At 45.5% G+C, this 21,411-nt stretch overlaps 1 protein-coding gene across 4 annotated transcripts in view; it reads right to left on the minus strand.

Annotated features, from left to right (window-relative positions):
• The window catches only part of pkd1a (polycystic kidney disease 1a), an 80,879-nt gene that overhangs the window by 30,450 nt on the left and 29,018 nt on the right, over positions 1–21,411 (minus strand). For all 4 annotated transcript variants that reach the window (XM_029259352.1, XM_029259351.1, XM_029259360.1 and 1 more), the window contains 12 exons: positions 19,704–19,918; positions 16,792–16,910; positions 16,174–16,318; positions 14,451–14,710; positions 13,530–14,291; positions 13,281–13,412; positions 12,877–13,052; positions 11,987–12,120; positions 8,160–11,785; positions 6,306–6,458; positions 763–903; positions 31–313 (listed from right to left, as the gene is read on the minus strand). In XM_029259352.1, the coding sequence (XP_029115185.1) occupies positions 31–313; positions 763–903; positions 6,306–6,458; positions 8,160–11,785; positions 11,987–12,120; positions 12,877–13,052; positions 13,281–13,412; positions 13,530–14,291; positions 14,451–14,710; positions 16,174–16,318; positions 16,792–16,910; positions 19,704–19,918 (6,146 nt within the window). The remainder of the gene's footprint in view (positions 1–30; positions 314–762; positions 904–6,305; positions 6,459–8,159; positions 11,786–11,986; positions 12,121–12,876; positions 13,053–13,280; positions 13,413–13,529; positions 14,292–14,450; positions 14,711–16,173; positions 16,319–16,791; positions 16,911–19,703; positions 19,919–21,411) is intronic.

A 21,411-nucleotide genomic window follows, 5' to 3' on the forward strand; every position in this document is an offset into this window, starting at 1 on the left:
TGTTCAACTGGAGAAGCTCTGACTGCTCACCTGTACAGGTGAAGTGCACCTTGTCAACAAGAGTCCTGAGCTGGGCCACGTCGGGTTGCAGTGAGCAGGAGCCACCAGATGGGGGCAGGTTTGACCGCAACACGATGGAGGCCACGCCCTCGCGGTCCATATGGTCGTCAGAGACGTGCAGGCTGAACACGTAGGAGCTGCGGTCGCGTAGGGCACCCTGTCGCAGCACCAGATTCATCCCATTGCTGCCAGTGGTGGTGGTCATTGCATCCAGGACCAGGGTCTCATTGGTGAGGGTCATTGCCGTCCAGCGCTGGCAGGGGTTACAGTAGGGTAGGGGATGCAGGCCTCATTCCATGATCATACCTACTGATCCAGCTCAACTTGACAACCAACTACACTTCAGCACTAACAACCCATTCCCTGCCTGCTCCACTTGTCGCAGCTCTCTTCACTAGAATTGACATCATTTAGCACTGATGGACCACAGCATAATTTAGTACAGTTGACATCATCCAGCACCTTCTGGATTTGTTCTATTTTTTTCAACGCTGATGACATCATTATTTAAAAGAGCACAGAAACCACTGCTCTGCGCCATTCTACACTGATGACATCACTATGGGTTAATTAAAGGAGTCTGACTAAGGCAACCACAGGGTCTAAACTTCCATGAGTCATGTTCCAGGGACTCTGGCCTGAGATGAGTCATGGCAGGGAGCAGGGATGCTGAGCTGTTCTCTGGTCCCTGAGAGTACTTACCCCACGGTGGGAGGCCTGACAGTTGCTGCAGGAGCCAGCCAGGTAGACATAAGAGTTCTGGCTGACCTCGTAGACAGACTGGGCCTTGCAAGACACGCACTCCAGTGACACCATGGGGATCCTGCCACTCTTCACCAACACCTAAGGCGAGGAACACCCGTCTGATGTGACACTTGCACATTAACAGTGGGGACACCTGGGGGAATACCTCCACATTATCATGGACATGTCAGAAATAAAACACACCGTACTGCAACGACAGTACACAAAGACCTCTACCCTAACAGTGTATGCTTGTGAAGACACCTCACATTTAGAGCTTTGGAGTGAGTGTAAATGTACTCAGTAATGAAGCATAACATCTACAGGATCCGTCCTTACCTCACAACATACTCTGCGCAACTACTTGTCCAGGCCATGGTGACATCCCGTCTGGACCACTGCAACTCCCTCCTGTCTGGCTTTCCTGCTACTGCCATAAAACCTCTACAGCTGATACAGAATGCTTCTGTCTGAGCTGTGTTTGACTTGCTGAAGCGTTCCCATGTATCTCCTCTACCTGTTTTTGCACTGGCTTCCTATAGCTGCCCAGATCAAATTTAACACCCTGGTTATGGCCTACAAATGCATCAATAAAACTGCTCCCAGCTATCTACAAGACTTGATCAACCGCTACGCTCTTCCACATCTGCCTGACTGGTGGTCCCACGCACGAAAGGTAAAGCATGGAGGTTCTTGGATCTGGCTCCATTGTGGTGGAGCGACCTCCCACTCTCACTCAGAACTGCTGAATCTTTGTCCACATTTAACAAGGGTCTTTAAACTCACGCCTTCCAGACTCACTTTGCCCATGATCTCTTAAGTTCATGTAAGGTATAAATGTTCATGCACTATACCTTTAAGATCATGCTCGGACAAATCCATTACGCAGCTACTCCTGTAATGTAACGTAAATGTTTACATGCATCTCAAAAAAAATTACTAAGAAGATGATCAGGAATTATCGATGTTCTGAAAGTTTTATGTAGCTACTGGTGAAAGAAACAAACTAACTGTACTTAAAAATCACACGTCTGCAGCTATGTCTCTCTTTCTCCTAATGTAATGCACAAATTGTATTTTCTACGAGATGTACGTCGCTTTGGAGAAAAGCGTCTGCTAAATGAATAAATGTAAATGTAAGTGTGACCCTGAGAAGACCACAGGGCCCTTCAGGGACATGGCTAGACGACTGGGTCAGAGCATCTCCAAAACGGCAGGTCTTGCGGGGTGTTCCCAGTATGCAGTGGTTAGTACCTACCCAAAGTGGTCCAAGGAAGGACAACAGAGTGGGGAGCGAAGGCTAGCCCATCTGGTCCGATCCCACAGAAGAGCCACTGTAGCACAAATTGCTGAACAACTTAATGCTGGCCGTGATAGAAATGTGTCAGAAGACACAGTGCATCGCAGTTTGCTATATATGGGGCTGCGTAGCTGCAGACCGGGCAGAGTGCCCATGCTGACCTCTGTCTACCACTGAAAGTGCCTACAATGGGCATGTGAGCGTCAGAACTGGACCACGGAGCAATGGAAGAAGGTGGCCTGGCCTGATGAATCACATTTTCTTTTAGATCGTGTGGACGGCCAGGTGCGTGTGTGTCGTTTACCTGGGGAAGAGATGGCAGCGGGATGCACTATGGGAAGAAAACCAGCTGGCGGAGGCAGCGTGATGCTCTGGGAAATGTTCTGCTGGGAAACCTTGGGTCCTGGCATTCATGTAGATGTTACTTTGACATGTACCACCTACCTAAAGATTGTTGCAGACCACGTACACCCCTTCATGGCAACGGGATTCCCTGACGGCAGTGGCCTCTTTCAGACGGATACCGCGGCCTGCCACATCGTAAAAATTTAAGAAGTTCGAGATGTTGACTTGGCCTCCAAATTCCCCAGATCTCAATCCGATCGAGCATCTGTAGGATGTGCTGGAAAAACAAGTCCAATCCATGGAGGCCCCACCTCGCAACTTACAGAACTTAAAGGATCTGCTACTAACATCTTGGTGCCAGATACCACAGAAAACCTTCAGAGGTCTTGTGGAGCCCATGCCTCGATGGGTCAGAGGTTTTTTGGTAGCACAAGGGGGACCTACACAATATTAGGCAGGTGGTTTTAATGTTTTGGTTAATTGGTGTATAACCAAAAGCTGTGAGAAATGGATGTCTCTTTCCACTGGAGGAAATGTTGGGATTCTATCGCGTGGTGGATGGATACCCAGATACCCAGGCAGATTGCCTGCTGTTTGCTGCCAGGCAGAGATGGATTCCAGTCGGGATTAAGAGCGCTCCAGCTAGAAGGAACCCACCACCACTGCTTTAGAGAACATTTTCTGCAGAGAGCTTGTTATGTGGAAATAATGATGTCCACTGACTGTGTAAGACCCTTCAGCAAACGGATGGGGGAAAGAAGCCCATACAATTTTCAGGGTTGTGTGTACGCATATGTGTTGGGAGGGGACGTTCAGTTGCAACGCACAAGAAAAAGAGAAAGGCAGATGAGTAAAGGTGAAAGCAAACCAAAAAAGTATTATTCCTTTAGGTGTTGGAGGAAACTCAAACAAGTCCAGCAGTGCAGTACGGCTGCACACAGGCCCACCAGGAGAAAAGACAAACTGCGGTTGCATATGTAGCACCATGGTGCTGGAGGAATATTTTTTTTCATTTCATTGCATACTCCACCAGCTGTATGTCATTGAAATGACAACAAAGTCTCTCTTAACTATCCTCTCCAAAATGATTTACAGTGTTAAGCTATTTCTTTTTAAGAAATCAGAGCAATTTAGGGTAAGTACCTTGCTCAAGGGTATTACAGCTACAGGTGAAACTCAAACCTGCAACTTTTTGGTCCAAAGGCAGCAGCTCTAACCACTACACTACACTACCAGTTGCCCCCTGGCTGTCTACATCAGATGGAGTGTTCATTGTTGAATGCCGGAACTCAACAGCAATATAATAAGGTTAATGGGTGAGCCGTCATAAGTCTGGGTCTCATGTTGTATGTTGAGGACTACCAGTATTGCATTTGTACAGTATATTCTTGGTATGCTGCTGATTCTGTTGTCCATTAAAAATAAGTTTTAAAAACTGCATCCAAAGTGGTCCCTAATGTCTTTGTATCATCTTTTTTTCCCCAAATATAACAAACGCCGTATGAGGAATGCTACAGATACTAATCCCTTTTCCATAAAGGAGTGGCCAAATTTGGTGGAACACAACCTCCCATCAGAATTGTGTATAAGGACCAGCCGTGCTCACCCAGCTCGCTCACCCTTCGGTCCAAAGAGAGACACATCTCTGTAACTTCTTGGCCCAGGAAGCTTCGATTTAATTACAGTGGGGAGCACCACCTCTCTCTTCAAACGGACACCATAGTGCCTTGAAGTGGGCCTCCATGCCGTGAATATTAATATTAACACTTTGAAATGGAAATCGCGGCTCTGTTCCTGTGTCTTGTTAGCATTCCATAGCGCCAGAGCCCTTCTTGAGTAAGCGCAGTGACGGAGCTACTGGAACGGTCTAACCGCACATCGGGGGAGGGATGTGGTGGCTTCAAGTTTTGTTTTAAGCAAATTCTGCTTAATAATACACAGTTTTATTAGAAAACTGAAGAACATCCTTCAAGATCCTGCCTCATATATTTTGTAAACATTGCATGATGCATCACAGCCCTGCGTCTTTGAAATGTTGCAGCTTAGTAAGAGAGATTTTCTATCTTCTAACAATCTGTGTCTATGAAGTAAACATATCTGTTTTCTTAATAGTCTTGAAAAATACTTCAGTCCAGCTTGGGTTGTTAAAAAAAAAATTGTGTTCTGTGCATATATAATATTCTCACGAACACACGGTCTGAAACCGCTTGTTCCAAGCGGGGTCACAGTGAACTGGGGCCTAACCCAGCAACATAGGGTGGAAGGGACACACCCAGGACGGGACGCCAGTCCAGTGCAAGGCACCCCAAGCAGGACTCGAACCTCAGACCCGCCAGAGAGCAGGATCCAGCCAAATCCACTGCACCACCACAGCCCCCTGTTAACAGGCATCTTATTATAAATAATTACATTAAAAAATTATTTATACATTCAAATTTTATTTTTCCTTCTGCATGACCTGCATGCATCAACATGTAATACATTTTCTTATAATGTATGTATGTGTGAATATAGTGAATTTATTATGAATTTATTTCTTATGAATTTAGAGATGTAAATGAACTGAACTGATTTTTGCCTAGGGGAACCAAAAATCCCAGTGCCAACCCTGACTACAGTGTGCATGGACAGACAGCCAAGGCACACTGCAGCAGACAAATTTGATGGTTCCTATCAGTTTTAGAAGGTGTGTAAGTAATGTGAAGATGCAGACGCTTGTTGAGTTGTACAATGAGGAGGATGTTAAGATAAGAGGAAACTTCTGCAATGTGGGAAAAAGATCTGGGATCTTTGCTTCTAAACCCATCCCATTAAAAACCTCTCTGAAAATTGCACCATCAATCCCATGTTCAAGGCACCTCACATCTTCACCTGATTCTGGTTCGGATCCCCTGTTCAGGGAGACGGTCTTTACATATGCAGTATACTCATCGCCTTTGAGGAGGATCTAAGAACCCTTAACCGTAGTGGTTATTGCCCTTACTTTAAAACCTGTAGGCTTAAAACTGTCCTTACCTTAAACACTGACCTAAGTTCATATGGCTATTCCTGCTATAGTGCCCCTGACCAGGTGCTTACCCTGAAGCAATAGAATAAAAGTTACCCAGCTGCATAAATAGGTAAATAACTGTAAGCAGCTTATTAAACAAATTATAACTTGTTTTGAAAATAGGCATGAGATAAATGGAAAAGTAATAGCTGAGGACTGAAGCTGTTTAGTTGTGAGAATCAAGAATTCTTCTCCATGTTACTTATTTACTTGAGCTCTTCAGAGCCACGGGATATTTTTTACAACCTCACTCTGATGAATGACTCAGAACATACACATCCTCACCATTATCTGCAACTAATAAGTGCTTGTAATGAATGCATAATCAGACGTTTAATTACCCAAAAGGAAAAAGTGAGCAGGCCCGCTGTGCGTGTGCACTAGGCTTGCCTTTGAGCAAGTACCTCCTGGAGACCAGTGAATGAACCTGCAGGCTGCAAATTAGCAATCGAGAGACTGTCCTGCACAGTCATCTCCACTCATTCTAAATTAAACGCTCAAGGCAAAACATAATTCAAACAAACCAGCATTTGCATGAGAACTACATTAAAGCACTTATCGTTTTGGTCTGTGGATACAAGCAACTGGATGAACTGGTAGTAGTCAAAAAGTTCTTATAGGCTTCTGAAAACCAGCACAATATATGCTAGGGTCACATAGGAAATACACAGGCAGTCTGAAAAATGATAAAAAAAAAAAAAATAATGCACAATAACTGACCGTTGCACAACTTTTAAATGAGAAAATATTAAGCCAAGTGCCTGTTTTACATTTTGCTGCTGACTTTGCCTCTTTGGCCAAACTCACCGTCTGATTAGTGGACTCGGGGCTCATGCCTTCCTTGCCGATGGTGAGTCGGAAGGTATATGCCACGTCGGCCTCCAGTTCGCTTCCGGGAATGCCCAGCACTGGATCGTTGGCGCCTAGCCCGAAGTTGAGGGTGTTGCAATAGGTGGGACCCTGCAGTGTGTTAAATAAAGGGAGCGGAGCCATCTTTTTAACACTGGTATAATTGACAGTTTGAGCAGTACTGCGATTTTCAGTCCAAATTATAGAAATTTCAAAAACATTTTCAAAAGGACAGAATAGTATTTTCTGATGTTCCCCAAAGCAATTCAATGGAAGTATACAGCAGTGCAGTAAGGCAGGTCCCATGAAGGACATAGGGTCATAAGGTTTTTATTGTATTCTATTACTAATGGGATTTAATACAGCTATCGTTTAGAAAAAATATAACAGCCCTGGTTTTTGCAGGCAGCAGTTATTTTCTGTTCGCACACTAGCCAAAAAATTATTCGGAACTGCAAAGGTCAAGTGATTTTATTTTCTGACTGAACCGTCGGTTGAATTGGCCGAGTGAGTGTTGGGAAACAACAAAACACTCACAGAGAACATTGCCCTTTACCCACCCGTTTTAAGGGTCAATTAACACACGTACACACACACACACACACACACACACACACACACACACACACACACACACAGTCTGAAACTGCTTGTTGCGGCAAATCAGAGCCAAACCTGGCAAGACAGGGCGCAAGGCTGGAGGGGGAGGGGAGGGGAGGGGAGGGGAGGGGGGGACCCACCCCAGACAGGACACTGGTCCACCGCAAGGAACCATAAGTGGGACTCAAACCTCAGACCTGCTACACAGCGGGACCCGGCCAAGCCTGCTGCGTCACTGCGCCTTCCGTCAGTTAACACTCAAGGTCCAAAAAGGAAAGACGAAATCGAGTGTCTTAATACACATAAACCCACTTGCTAAACTTAAAAAATCATAATTGCTTATAAATTCATGGTTCGTAATTTGCAAGCATTTTAACTGGTTAACTGAGAAGTTTACCAGCTTGTTTATGAATTTCAAATGAGAACATTCCATAAAATGTATCATACAATTCTAATAGAAAACAGATTTTTGCCACAGTCCAGATATGTGGACCTTGCAGCTTTTCAATGAGTATTATTTCATTACTTTCCACTAATAGGTTGTGCTATTTTCCAGGACCCCTTTCTTGAGTTTTACAACATTTTACAGAACTGGGAGGGGTCAGAGCACTCCAAACTGCACATGAAAGCTGTGAGTTTGTTTGATTTGGGTTGTTGGGATGGGTGGACGTCATGGAGTCTTGGAATGGTAGATACTGGAATGGGTGAGTTAATAAGCTCCTGGTTACATAACGTATTTGCCCATCCCCCCTTTAATATGGCCAGGAGAGGACTGTGTGTACGCCCATCCTGGCAGCCAGTCCATCCCAAGTGGGGCTGAGCAGAGTTTGGAGTAGCTGAGCAACCTTGTTTAACGAATTATATTTTCCAGTCAAATGTTTTGTGTAAAAACATATTTAATTTTTGTGTAACATGGGAGAAATTCCAATTGTGAAAAATAAATTAGTTCAGCTACCAATCTTCAGTTCGGCTCATCAAATGATAAAACTTTGTTAGGATGAGGTGAAAAATGAAGGATTAGAACAAGAAACGGAACCAAGGAAATATAACCAAATGTACTGGGATTTATCACTAATTTGAAGCAAGAATAGAATCGAGAGCTTGTTTTCCACTTTGAGGAACATTCAAATACCAAGCATATATCATTGAAAAGACTGTTACATTAGTATCAATTCAGTAACAATCTCATCACTACTTGGGAGGTCTGCTTACCTTGGAAGTGTTCAGGCACTCCCACAGGTATGTCAGGAGAGACTGGTTGTCAGGCTCTAGGTTGGGGTCGTAGGACTGCTCTGCACTCAACTGCAAGTCATGGGTCTTGGACCAAACTCGGTAAGTACCGCCCTCTATGATGGGCACCAACTTCCCAGCGACAACACTAAGCTGGAGACATGCAGTCTTTCTGAGGGGGACACCACTGTATGACAAGGAGAAGACTGTGCTGTAGTTGCCTGGTCGTAGCGCCATTTTGGGTATGGAGAGTTGCAGCTTCCTAACGTCCACCTCGGCAGGCAATGGGACCTTAGCATTCTCCTGGACATTGCTGCACAAAGGGGTGTCAAAGATCTCCCACAGGTACTGTACACCATAATGTACACAGCCCTTCAGGTCCACACTGGCCTCCAGTAGATTGGCCTTTGATCGGCGGATCAACAGGCGGTGGGTCTGAACGAGCTGAACAGTTGGCTCCTCACAGTCCAAGACCCCAATGTGGACAGTAACCTGGGCTGAAGTCCAGCTTACCAGATTGCTGGCATTTACCCTGACCAGGTAGGTACCAGGTTGTAAGTAAGCATGGCTGATGAGGGGTGTGGTAGTGGTCTGTTTTGCGGATCCATCACCAAAAGTCCACTGAAAGGTCGCTGGAGTAGGCTGGGGGGCCACTAATGCACGAAAAGTCACTAACTTGTTGATGAACGTATCTTGAGGCTGAGCATCAAGAGTGACAGAGGTCAGGATGTTCTGGACTTGAATAACTTTAGTCACATTTTGACCACCCAAGATATTGATTACTCGCAAATAAATGGTCAGCTGACCAGGCTCCTCTGGTGTGTAGTTCACTTGCTTTGCGATAAAAGACTGCTTGGCCCCATGGTGAAGGTCAAAAGTCCACAGAAACGTAACATGATCTCCTGTCTGTATCTCTGCACTGAAATGTTTTGCGACTCCCACTGGAATGGCTGGTTCACAGCAGTTGACCATGGTGAGCCTGGTGATGGGCTCCATGACAGTTATCATAATGCTAACCCTTTCTGAGCTGACTTGGTTATGTGCAGTCAGGTTAACCATGTAGTTGTCCACTCGTGTGAACTGGTGGACATAAGTCATGTTTGTAAGGAACACTGTGGAGTCGCCACTGATGCTCAGCACAAAGCTTGCCGATGTCCCTGTTGATATGGCGATGCTAAATTCCACCGCCTCTCTTGGTGCGACGACACTCTTGTTGGCTTTCAGCTCCAGTCCAGTTATTTTATCCTGCACTGTGAAATCCCTGGTAACGGCTTCCCCACTGATATCGTTTGTGGCATTTAAAGTGATGCTAAGAACTCCTGGTATACTAAAAAAATATGTAACAATCTGGCCTGTTTCAAATCTGTTGGGAAAGTTCCAAGTCCAAGTAACGTTTGATCCTGTTTGGTAATATCCTTGTAGTGAAACCGTTGTTCCTGAGGTAACAAAGTTTTGTTCTGTGACATCAGTGGCAGAAAACGTGACTCCCGTAATGGGTTCTTGCACACTAATCCATTCAGAGATGTTTTGAAAGCTCACATCATTGGAAACCTCAACTCTCACTAGCTTAAGGCCAGGACTATCAAATTTGTACTCAAGGGAAGGAGTATTCCCAAATGGGGTACCATCAGCAAACCAGAAGTACTCTAGGTTGGAACCACCACTTGCAAACACTGTCAAGTTCATGGTAGTATTTAGTGCTACGGGGTTGGGCACTGCACTCAAGCTCAGGTTGCCCACAGGGTCTAGGAATTCAACAGTCCTGTTGATGGTGAGCTGACCAAGACGATTGCTCGCCTTGAGAAAGATAACACAGGGTCCTGGTGTGGGGAAGCTCACATCAATGGTTCTCCCACTGAAGTTCACTTCAGCCTCCTGGTCTCTGAGGAGGTTCCAGCTGAAAGACATGTTGGTCCCCTCCCGGAGGACAGCCTGCAAGTGGAGGACTTTGTTGGTCGCAAAGCAGCATTCATCACCAAGTTCCTCAGACACAATCTGTAACCCCTCCAGTTCCCGTTGTACATAGATAAATATGCTGGCTTGCATCGAGCTTACTTCATTTTCTGCTGTCACGATGACATTGAACGTCCCAACAGATTTGAAGGTATAAAAATGGGTGTGAGATCGGGAACTAGGGATGGGTGTGCAGCGGTCACACAAGATCCAGGAGTAGTTGACACCATCGCCCTGTTCAAGGTTTGCCTCAAAGTGGACGGATGTGTTTAGTGGTACATTGGTCAGGCTGGCATTGATTGTCAGGCCCTGAATGGGTGTGATGACTGCCACTGTTATTTCACTACTGTTACGACTCACTTTGTTGCTTCCAATCAGGCTTATGTTGAAATGGCCCGAACGGTTATAGATGTGTGTGACTGTATGGCCAGACAGGATACTACCATCGCCAAAATCCCAGGTGTAGCATACCTTTGTAGTCCCTGATGATGCAGTAAACATGTAGGGTTGGTGCAGCGTTAAGCTGTTAGACTTGGTGCCATTGTGTTGGATCACCACAAGGCCAACTGACTCCTGCACCTCAATCAGGGCAGTGTTGTTGCTGCAGGAGATATTGTTGAGCACAGTAACCATCACCAGGTACTGACCAGGGTTTTTGTAAGTGAAGGCCATCTCGTTTTCTCCCCGGATCAAGGAGTTGTTGATGCCAAAGTCCCAGAGGTAGGTGTATTCAAATTCTGGAAAGGTGCTGACAACAAACCTGCTTTCCTCACCAAGTTTAGTGTAGCTGCTCAAGGGAGTAAGTGAGACGTTGGTAATCACTGGCTGGACGCAAATCCAGGCAAAGAAGTTGGCTTTGTTGACTTTACTGGACAGATGAAGTGAGAGATGATAGTCCCCACTCATGGAGAATATGTGGGTGATGTGAGGTGTTCCATGGATGGTCCGGTTGGGTGTGCCATCCCCAAAGCTCCACTCATACATGTAGATGGAGGAGTTTCCAGATACAGAGGCATTGAAACTGATGTTCTTGAGCTCCTGGATACAGCCAGAGGGCTCCAGCAAAAGCACCTGCAGCACAAACACCTTCACCTGTACGGTGACCCACTTGGCACTGACTTCATTAGTGGCTGTAACATTTACTGTGTAGTTGCCATCCTTCAAGTAGGTGTACTCCACCTGTGGTTCAAGGCTGGTCAGTACTTGATTGTCCCCCATATCAAAGGTCCAGGTGATGTTGTTGCCAGCCTCCACTTGGGCTCTCACCATGGTAGGAGTGTTAAGCTCTGTGGGGGCTGAGGTGAAGGCTTCCAGGCCCTGGATGTCCTCCGATACTAAAAACTCTGTGTAATTTGCTAGCTGGCTGATGGTGTTATTGATGAATACAGTGATGTTGTAGATGCCGCAGCGGGAAAAGATATGGTAGACACGGCGACCTTGTGACTGGGCAGACCCATCCCCAAAGTCCCAGGTATACACAATGCCATAGGCTGAAGGCAGGGGATGAGCCTCAAAAATGAGGGGGATTCCAGTCATCATTGGACTGGACTCAGTCATTATCTCCACGTTTGTCAACACACTGTACACAACCATCTCTTTCTTCTGGCTGCTGTTCTCATACCGGTTGGACACTGAAACAGTGAGAATATATTCTCCTGCAATGACAGAAACGGAAAGAAATTGAACATGGTATAACAGTCCATGGGCAAAATGATTTTCCATGCATTTCTTAAACTACAAACAGATGGTTGCAAAAGCAGTTAGTCAAACCGCAAGGCAAGCATTTTTTTTCACTCGACATCCACTCAGTGTGCTCCATTAGACTAAACAATTTCAGCAAAAGAGAAAAAGCTCACCAGGCTGTGAATAAATGTAGGTGACGTTGTGCTGCAGGGTGACCATTTTGACAGATGGATCAGGAAGTAAGAGGGAACTGTCATAGGGAGGTTTGAAATGGTACACTTGATATCCTCCATCCCCGAAAGACCACCTGGAAGACAAGGAACAGTCAAAAATACTGCATTACAAATATCACAATAAATGTCAAGTACTGAAAATGAAACAGGCAGAAGACTTTAAAGTATCTCTCCTATGTTTTTGGCACCAACATAATAGTCATCTAGGCTTCCTGTCTTTCTTGGCTTTCATCTGTGACTCTGCCATAAAGGAAGAGATTTGTATGAATAACAGCATCTAAGTCCTGTCCTTGTAGGAAGCCTGGATGGTGGACTAACCCTAATCACCAAACCATAGCCACACAAATTTAACCCCTTAACCCTAACCACCTAACCTTACCCCTTAACATCAAGAAGGGCTCCACTTAGCTGAGAGCATTTGATTATCTCGTCAAATTTTAAGCAGAAAAAAACTGCAACCCTGGCTGGAGTGGAACTTGTAATGCTGGAAGGGAAAATACCATGAAACCTAAAACACAGCAGCCAGATTTTGATTTTTGAGAATTTAGGAGGCAGACATAGTAAAATGGAAGGAAAATTCCAGTCAGCAATCTTTGGTGATCACATGGATGTAAACTGTGTTCAAACTTTGAGCTCTTAGACACGACTGATGTGATGACTGAAAAAGTAGTGGCTGAAATGTGATGACTGTGACATGCTGCTTTCTTGTTTGACAGCTTCTCTATTTTAACTGATACATAAAACATGATGACAGTGATGCTAGACCGAGAAAAGGAAAGGGAAGCGAGATAGGGCTGCAGAGAGCCTCAGAAAGGAGGCTGACGGAATACCTTATGGTGGCATCCACGGACATGTCAACAGCGACGGACACAGACAGTGTCACAGCTGAACCCTGCGTGATGATGGGCGGGACGCCTTCAACCACCACATTGCCCATGGGGTTCATCCTGTCCACTGTGACGTTGAAGTGCTCGGTCAATTTGCTCACATGGTTCTGTGCTGTCACCTGAGGGAAGTATGCACAGGCTGCACTGAGATCCTGTGATAGATGGCTTTATATTCAACATGTTCAGATGAACTTTCTCAGGAAGTGGTTTGTAAACCTGCAAACCCCACTGAACTCAAACTCGGGTACAAAAGGCCTGTCAAGTTGACATAATATTACGTATTACACACATAATATTACTTATCACCAATGAAGAGACATGGAAACATGAAACAGCCTGATGCTTACGGTCAGCTTGTAAACGGCAGCATTCTGGTAGATGACGTTAAGGACTGTGTTGTAGTAGGTGAAGTATGGCTTGTCATCAACTGTCCACTTGAAGCTGGGATTCGAGCCGCCCTCCACAGTGGCGCTGTAACTCTGCGATCACCAAAAGACGCAATCTCAGTGTATATAGTAGAGGTAGAGGTGTACATGGGATGAAATATGAGAGAAAGGAGAGAAACTGGAAAGAAAACAGATCGCTGAGGGACTTACAACCAGGGACTCCATCAGCACTCTGTGACTGGGGTGGGGCAAGACCTTCAGACCCTTTAGTGGCTCCTCTACCTTAACATGGATGGTCAAACTGGAGGAGGTCACCTCACTGTGAGCAGTGAGCACAAGAGTGGCAGATGGCGAGCTGCCCTGGGGCAAGTCCACGTAGGCGAAGTGCATGTCATTGTGCTTGTTTGACTGGCATTCCTCCACTACAGAGGCCAACATAGATGGACAGGCAAGTTCAAAGGGGATGGTTTGGTTCCCCCCCTGCCAGCTGGCCGAGGCCTTGTGCCAGGACCGGATCCTGAGTAGTAGAAAGGTCTGGTTTGTAGTGAAATAAATAGTGCCATTCTGGCTTTGGGGGTAAATTACAGCAAGCTCCATGGGCGGTACCACTTGGATAGAGCAAGATGCCTGGCTGGGAAAGTCAGGGTCACGGGATGTCACCTCGAAGCTGTAAACACCAGGGTTTGGCAACCCCATCTGAAGAAGCTGCCCTGGAATGGAGGATTCCACCTTCCCAGTGTATAAAACTCTTAGCTGGCAGACAGCATCCTCCGTCCAGTTGGCCCAATAACTGATATCATTGATATCAATGGTGTCATTGAGCCACTCGCTGTTGTTGAGGGAGAAGAAGCTCTGTCTCCATGGTGAGAAGGGCTCTGTGGTGCACTGGAGTAGACCCCCAGGACCAGCATCATGCTGGAGGGCAATAATGTCACCTGGGAAGACCTCAAAGTCCTTGACAAGCTCTTGTACCTGAGGGGAAGCAGCGAGATAAGACTAAGGATCTACAAGATTTCAAATATCTCTGCCTGTCATTACTGTGTAGAAGACTAACACTAGCCCTTCAATTTATACACTGCAGTAAGTTTGTAAAAAGACTTCCAAAAATTGTTGCCACTTCTGGAACCTCACCATCTGGTGTCTGCTTGTTCCTGATGGAAGGGTGAAGGAAATGTCATGGACCAGGCTAAATGTAGGATAGCTAGCCTCAGGTGGAAGGACATCAACCGTGGAGCAGTTGGGGTAGGAGCTGGGCGGACAGGGGCTACTAATGGGTAAACACTGCTTCCGGAAGCTACACCACTGTTGCCAAGAAGGACAGGGTTCAACCGAAGTGGTGTTCATCTCCTGGGCCTGGCACACGGCAATGGGAAAGCAGAGCTCCTCACCACCTGAAGAGAGGAGACTCAGGATCAAAGGAGATGGAAGACAGCAGGAAGAAAACTGAAAAGCCACACAAAGCGAAACCATATTTCAATAATTTTCATACTTTTTGATACATGCGGTAATATGAAAGTGCGAGAAACTTCTCGTTGGTCAATCTTCTCTGTGCCTTCAACCATCAACTGTAACCCAGTCCAATGACATCAACTGAGAAGTCAAAAATTTCCACTGCAAAAGCCGAAACTGTTCTATGCACTATGTTACGGGTGACTTTTAACTGTTTTGTCTAAATACAATTTGCATTTACAACTGTCTTCATTTCTTTGTATGATTAACTGAGATTAAGTAACATGTCAGTGCTTGTTACTGAAATAGGGAAAACTGGCAGAAAAACACACAATTATGCTCCAGTTCATTTTAACATCCTAAATTGCTGACCAAAACAAAAACAAAGGCGCTGTGCAGGATGTGCGAGGAAAGCAAATTAATTTGTTGGATAAACGAGCGAGCCTTAACCAGTCCACGGCTGCTTCTCATAAAATAGGCTAATGCTGACATGAAAAAGAAGCTGCGCGCGGCAATGGGTTAGGAATTAAGCGCTGCCAAGGGAGTGCGCATGGTGGTACGAGGCCTGTACAATTAATAATTTACATATTCATATTCTCGCTTCACAGACTCCCAGGCTCTTCCTAGCTTGTGGATGCCACCCCCCTACCCCACCGCGTGTCCCGGCAGGCATCCGTTGCCTCAGTGGCGCTCTCCCTCCTAATCACTGCATATCCACTTTAATATGATTACAGATGTACTTTTCTCCACCCCGCTGTACAATCTCAGAGGAACAACGACTGAATGTACGAGACACTCGATAAGTTCTCCATTTTCCTTCCCTCCTTATTGAGGACGAGGTCCCCGTGCAACACGTGTTACTCCAAGAAGGTGTCTCACTCTGAAAAGACCTCCTCACTCTTCACCAGAGGTTTTTAGCCTTCAGAGGTTCTTAACCAAGACCTTCTAGGCCTTGGATCCCTTTTAGAATCTGCTGAAAGCTAAAAACTCCCTAAAACAAAAATATCCATACTATTTGGAGCAAATATTGCATTTGGTTATGGCATTTAAACTTGACTACCTTCACACAGAATTATGTCCTAGATAGCAATAACATAATATTATTCTTATTTTAAACTTTTATTTAGTTAGACAGGGTTATTTTCAAAGCAAGATTATACTTCACGGAGCCCCTAAATACCATCCGTGAACCCCAGAAGGATCCATAAACCCTTCTACAAATGATCTCTTTCTTTCATCAGACAACCAACGAACACGTATAGATTTCACTGACAGTTTTCTCCAGGGAGACTGATAATGTTAAGTTTGTACACTAAGCCACACGCAATAATTTACTTGTTTATACACAATACACTCCCGCCCAAGCGTCCAGTCAGCACACGTGAGTACAGATGGAAAGACTCACCTGGCAGCAGCAGGTGCATATCCTGGCAGTCGGGTTTGTACACCTGGAAGCGCACCTGCACCTGCACGGTTAGGTCCTGCGTGACGAACTCAACTGCAGACAGACGGCCCTCGTGCCAGAAGCCCATTGCCGGGAACATCAGCAGCTGAAAGACCAAAGATGAACCTCATTAACGTGTCATATCGGTGTGGACGGTGCAACGAAGACCGATTTTGTGGGCTGCGTCTGGGATGCAGACGGATTCCTGATACAACTCTGCTTTTACACTAGCAGGTATCTTAGAGTTAGGGTCAGGATTAGTGATTAGGCACTAGGATTTATGGTTAGTGGTTATGGGTTAGGGTTTAGTGTTAGGGGTAAGGAATAAAGGATAGGAGTTAGGTTTAGAGTTTGCCTAACCCTAAGCATGTTCTTTTGAACCCTATGAAACCTCACACTGGTTACCATAAGATTACCATGTGAATTTTAAATTATGAGCACAGGTCACAGAGGATGAGTGTCCTCTGGTCAACATGTCACTGCAGAGCTTGGGGTCGGTTTCTTCGATGTAGGGGTGGTGCTTGTGTGGAGATGCTTGTGTTTGGTTCTCGGTTCAGAGCCAGGTGACGTCCTGCTCACCTCGACATCTCCAATGGGAGCATCTAGGATGGGCAGCATGTCGGCAGTGGTGTCAAGGGGCCTTTGAGATTGGAAGACTGTGGTACCCACCATGAAGACCTTCGCATCTGGTATTGGCACTGCTCAGTACACAGAGAGGGACAGAGAAGGATGGTCATGTCGCGCTCGTGATAAAGCACAAGACTGAGGTGTTCACTCGGTCCTCCAGCTGTTCCAGGGGAGCATAGGTAACCACACGTTCAGTTCATGGTCGGTCCATTTTAAATCCAACAATACAAATGAACGTGAGCGGTTCATATCAATGGTCTGTTTGATGGGTTTTCCACATGACCTGTGTGCATTTAGTTTGCGGTCAAGTAAAGGGGAAAAACAGCACCTGGCGATCCTTCTCTTCGCAGACGGCTGGCGGTAATCCAGGCTCCTGCCTCACAATGCAGGCCCCGTTCCACTAGCGGCTCGAACCACAGATTACTGCCTTTCCCCCATAACCACCCAGGACTAGACCGGAGATAAATCACTGCAGACAGGGAGAGCTTTACCTCACAGTCACTCACAAACACCAACCAACACGGCATATGCACACGTCCTAAAGCCACTTCGGGTGTGGGGACCCCCAAGGGTGTGCACATAGTGACCAGAGCCGTCAGAGAGACCCCACAGTCATGAGCAAACCTCCGCTTCCTCCAGAGGCACGCAAAGGCGGATGGGGGGCCGAGAGCAGCCGCTGTCCCTCGACTCACAGCCACGATACCGTTTTTGAAAAAGCAGCCTCGGCTACGGTCCGAGCGCTACTGTTCACGCATATTCCTCCCAGCGCAAACAGGACTTTCTCACTCTCTTTAAACAAATGGATCGGTTCAAAACAAACAAAAATAAAGCTCTTTCCCTAAACACTCTTTAAGGGGGCAGAATAAAAAAAATGACTCACAGAGTACACAAATAGTTGAAGAAGCGGCGGCAGTGAGCCAGGCGGCCCTTTTCTGGTTACAGAGCATCTGCCAAGGGCTTACAGCATGTATGGCGTGTGTTACTGCACTGCTATGTTATTATAGAACGAGTCATACGGGTCATATAGCACTGAAGCATGGGCTGAAAATGACGTCAGGCTTTTCTCCTGAAAGCTACGGAAAAACATAAGTTTTTTCAGTTTTTCTCATATTACATTTACCTGACCTCCACTCTCCAAGGCGACTTACAATTTTAGGTTTGTCCACTAATCAGTTTAGGGTAAATGCCTCAATTAGGGATACTACAGCAGCAGATGAGATTTCGATGGGGGGTCATCTGATTGCAAAACAATGGCTCTAACTACTGCACCACCTGCTGCCCTAACACTAAAATTAACATGAAAGTATAATCTAAGATTAACTACAAGTCAACTGCCATGTAGTGGTAAGGGCTGTAATGTCGCTGTCTAAAGGTTGTTGGTTTGAACCCTCCAGCTCCTGTTCGAGCCCTGAGGCCAAATACTGGCAGCTGGTTTTAATAAAAGCATCTTCAAAGGAAAAAATTAACAAGAGGCTGAAACCACTTGTCCGAAGCGGGGTCCCGGTGAGCCGGAGCCTAACCGGCAACACAGGGTGCAAGGTTGGGGGGGGACACACCCAGCATGGGACACCAGGCTGCCGCAAGGCACCCCAAGCAGGGCTTCAACCCCAGACCCACCACAGAGCAGGACGCAGTCAAACCCACTGCGCCACCACGCCCCCATCTTGTAAAAAAACAGTTATTTATAAAGATTAAAATACACACATTTGTTGAGCAAGCTATTTATATATATTATACTGCATTATAGGGCAAGAAGTTTTAATATATAAGATACATATAAAGATTAGGGATGGCCCATTTCATCTAAAATAAGGTGAAAAAACTTCATGAAACTTTCTGGAATCTTCTGGAAATTTTCTTCTTATTTTCTTTTGGCACCACAATGACATAAATAAAAACCGACATTCTACATCCACACTTCTACACACAACACAGCTTTAAAAGAAAACAAAAAAAAAACTGTAGTTTAATACTTCTAACATGATCTTTTTGTGGTTCACCCGACCAAGTTCATTTTATAATTTTATAATGTTGTGTGCCACAAAAAACACATCTAAATGCTCACATCAGCCAAAAACAGAATACATTGTTACATTCTTGGGTATTTTTCTTTTATTGCCAAGTCTTAGAGCGACACGTTCCTGTTTCTGAAAAACGTCTTAGCCATAAACGAGCTGCATTAAGGAGTTTGCTGTTTTTGTTTAGATGCTGAACAAACCGCTATTTTAGACTGTTTAGTCTGTTATTGTGGTTCTAACTATGAAAGTAGAGCAGTGTCGGCAGTCTTTGTAAGAGTCACAGACCAGAAACCAGAAGGTTGCAAGGTCAAATCTCAGGAGTAGTACAAATTTTTTTACCCTAAAGATCTAACCTGACTTGTTGGAATAAATATTATTATAAATTCATTTATCTGACATCTCTGCCCCCACCAACTTACATTGTTAAGCTTGCATATTAATCCACCTTTCAGGATTTACCCATTTAAACAGTTGGGTAATTTTTACTGAATCAATTCAGAGTAAATACCTTGATGAACAGTATTACAGCAGGAGAAGAGCTCTAGCCAGTACGCCACCTGTTGCCCCCACCACTAAAACTATGTAGCTCTATTGAAAAAGTTGTATAGTTGTAAAGGTATTAACAGTTAAGAACCTGCAGTTGATCCAAGGTGAAGCCTGTCTTCCACTACAGACCACATGCGAACCACAGCCCATGGTGTCAACTCCCATTTTACCTCAAATGAGCCACATCGTCACATTTGAACCCATAACTGACTGTAAATTAACCAGACCCTCTGAACTCATAAATGACCACGAATAAGCAGAGTTTCCTGGCGGCCACAGCTGACCACGAGCGAACCCTACCTTCCGGCTTGAACTCGCAAACAAAGGCCCTCGTGGCACTGCAGGGGTGGGAGCTGACATGGCCACCGGAGTCCAGAGACACACAGATGTTGCCGGGCACTAGGGTGGCCCTGTCTCGTGCTCCGCCCTCTTCCGGGGCGGCGTCCGAGCCGTTGACCCAGCGCAGCGAGTTGGGGGAGTTCACATCGCTGAGCCCGAGCCAAACTCCACGCTCCCTGCCAGACATGGGGGACACAGAAGAGGATCTCATCTTGGACACTCTGGCTGAACGTGGGCATCAGACACAGCAAAGAGGTGGCACCACCTGACACGAACCACATACTGCGACGACACACACTTCAAGAAAAATTTATGAGTCATAAGAGCAGATCAACACATCAAGGCTAACAGCATTAACAACATTTACCCTACTTGCATACATAGACATGTATTCAGGTAGCAGATGCTCAGAGTGAAGAAAACTGATTTAGACATAGATGCAAACACGATACAATAACATTACATACATACAATACATACTCATATACAGTGCCTGCAGAAAGTATTCAGATCCCTCCACTCTTTCCACACTGTTGTGCCACACACTTATTTCAAAATGGATTGAACTGATTTTTCTGCCATCAACACGCAGCACAAAGGGAAAACACCTTTTTAGAATTTTTTGTAAATTTATTTAAAAACCAAAATTCCTCATTTGCATTAGGTATTCAGACCATGTACCGTGACATTCTAAGTCGAGGTCAGGCACATTTCTTTTGAACGTCTCCGGGTTTTCTGTGGAACTTCACGGTAGTCCACCTCTTGCAAATTTACTTGAACGGACAGGATTTAGAAAGGCACACACCTGTCCTTATAAGGTCTCAGAGTTCCCATGTAGTGTGAAAGTGAGAGGCAGAGTAAAAAAAACCAAGCCATGAAGTTAAAGAAACTCTCCGTAGACCTTCAGGACAGAATTGTGTAAATGCATAGATGTGAAAAATGGCATAAAAAAATTTTCAGCGCGTTGAAGGCAGCATTCCTCGAATCCACCGGCTCCCAGCAACCTTTGATGGTAACCAGGTGGTAACCTTTCTTTTCAGTTGGTGTGAGTTCAGCTCCAGTTGGAGGCAAATGCTGGGTGGGGACTAGGGGTTACTGGCATAGACCGCCAAGCAGCTTTCCAACTCACAAACCATGCTCTAGCCACATGTGGCAGCAGGTACTGTAATGATTAGAGGTGTTGCCTTGCAATCTAAAGGCTGTTGGTTTGAATCCCACTCTTTCCTGCCCTTGAGCAAAGCACTTACCCTGAATTGATACAGTAAGAATACCCTGCTGTATACATGGGTTAGTAAGGGTAAACTTCTTAATCTAGCAGTGTTAAGTTCAACAAAGGTGTGCTATAAATAAATAATACCTGACTTATGTGTACGTAGAACATACGCGTAAAAGTGCGCGCACTCACACACACACACACACACACACACACACACACACACAAGCCTCTGCACTGAACAGCCTCATGCTCTTAAGCCTTCTCACGTGCACATAGCTTCTATGCTGTAATTCACGTGCACACGCACACAAACACAACACGTCCCTTCAGTTCTTTGCGTTCTTACAGTGGTTTCTGATGGGCCCGAGCCAAACTCCCACATCTGTGAAAACTGCAAAAAAAGGAAAAAATGTGGCGAGGGGAGAAAAAGAGAAAAAAGAGCTCTTTGTGCCA

The sequence above is a fragment of the Scleropages formosus genome, chromosome 2 (genome assembly GCF_900964775.1).
Source record: "Scleropages formosus chromosome 2, fSclFor1.1, whole genome shotgun sequence".
Classification (NCBI taxonomy): domain Eukaryota; kingdom Metazoa; phylum Chordata; class Actinopteri; order Osteoglossiformes; family Osteoglossidae; genus Scleropages; species Scleropages formosus.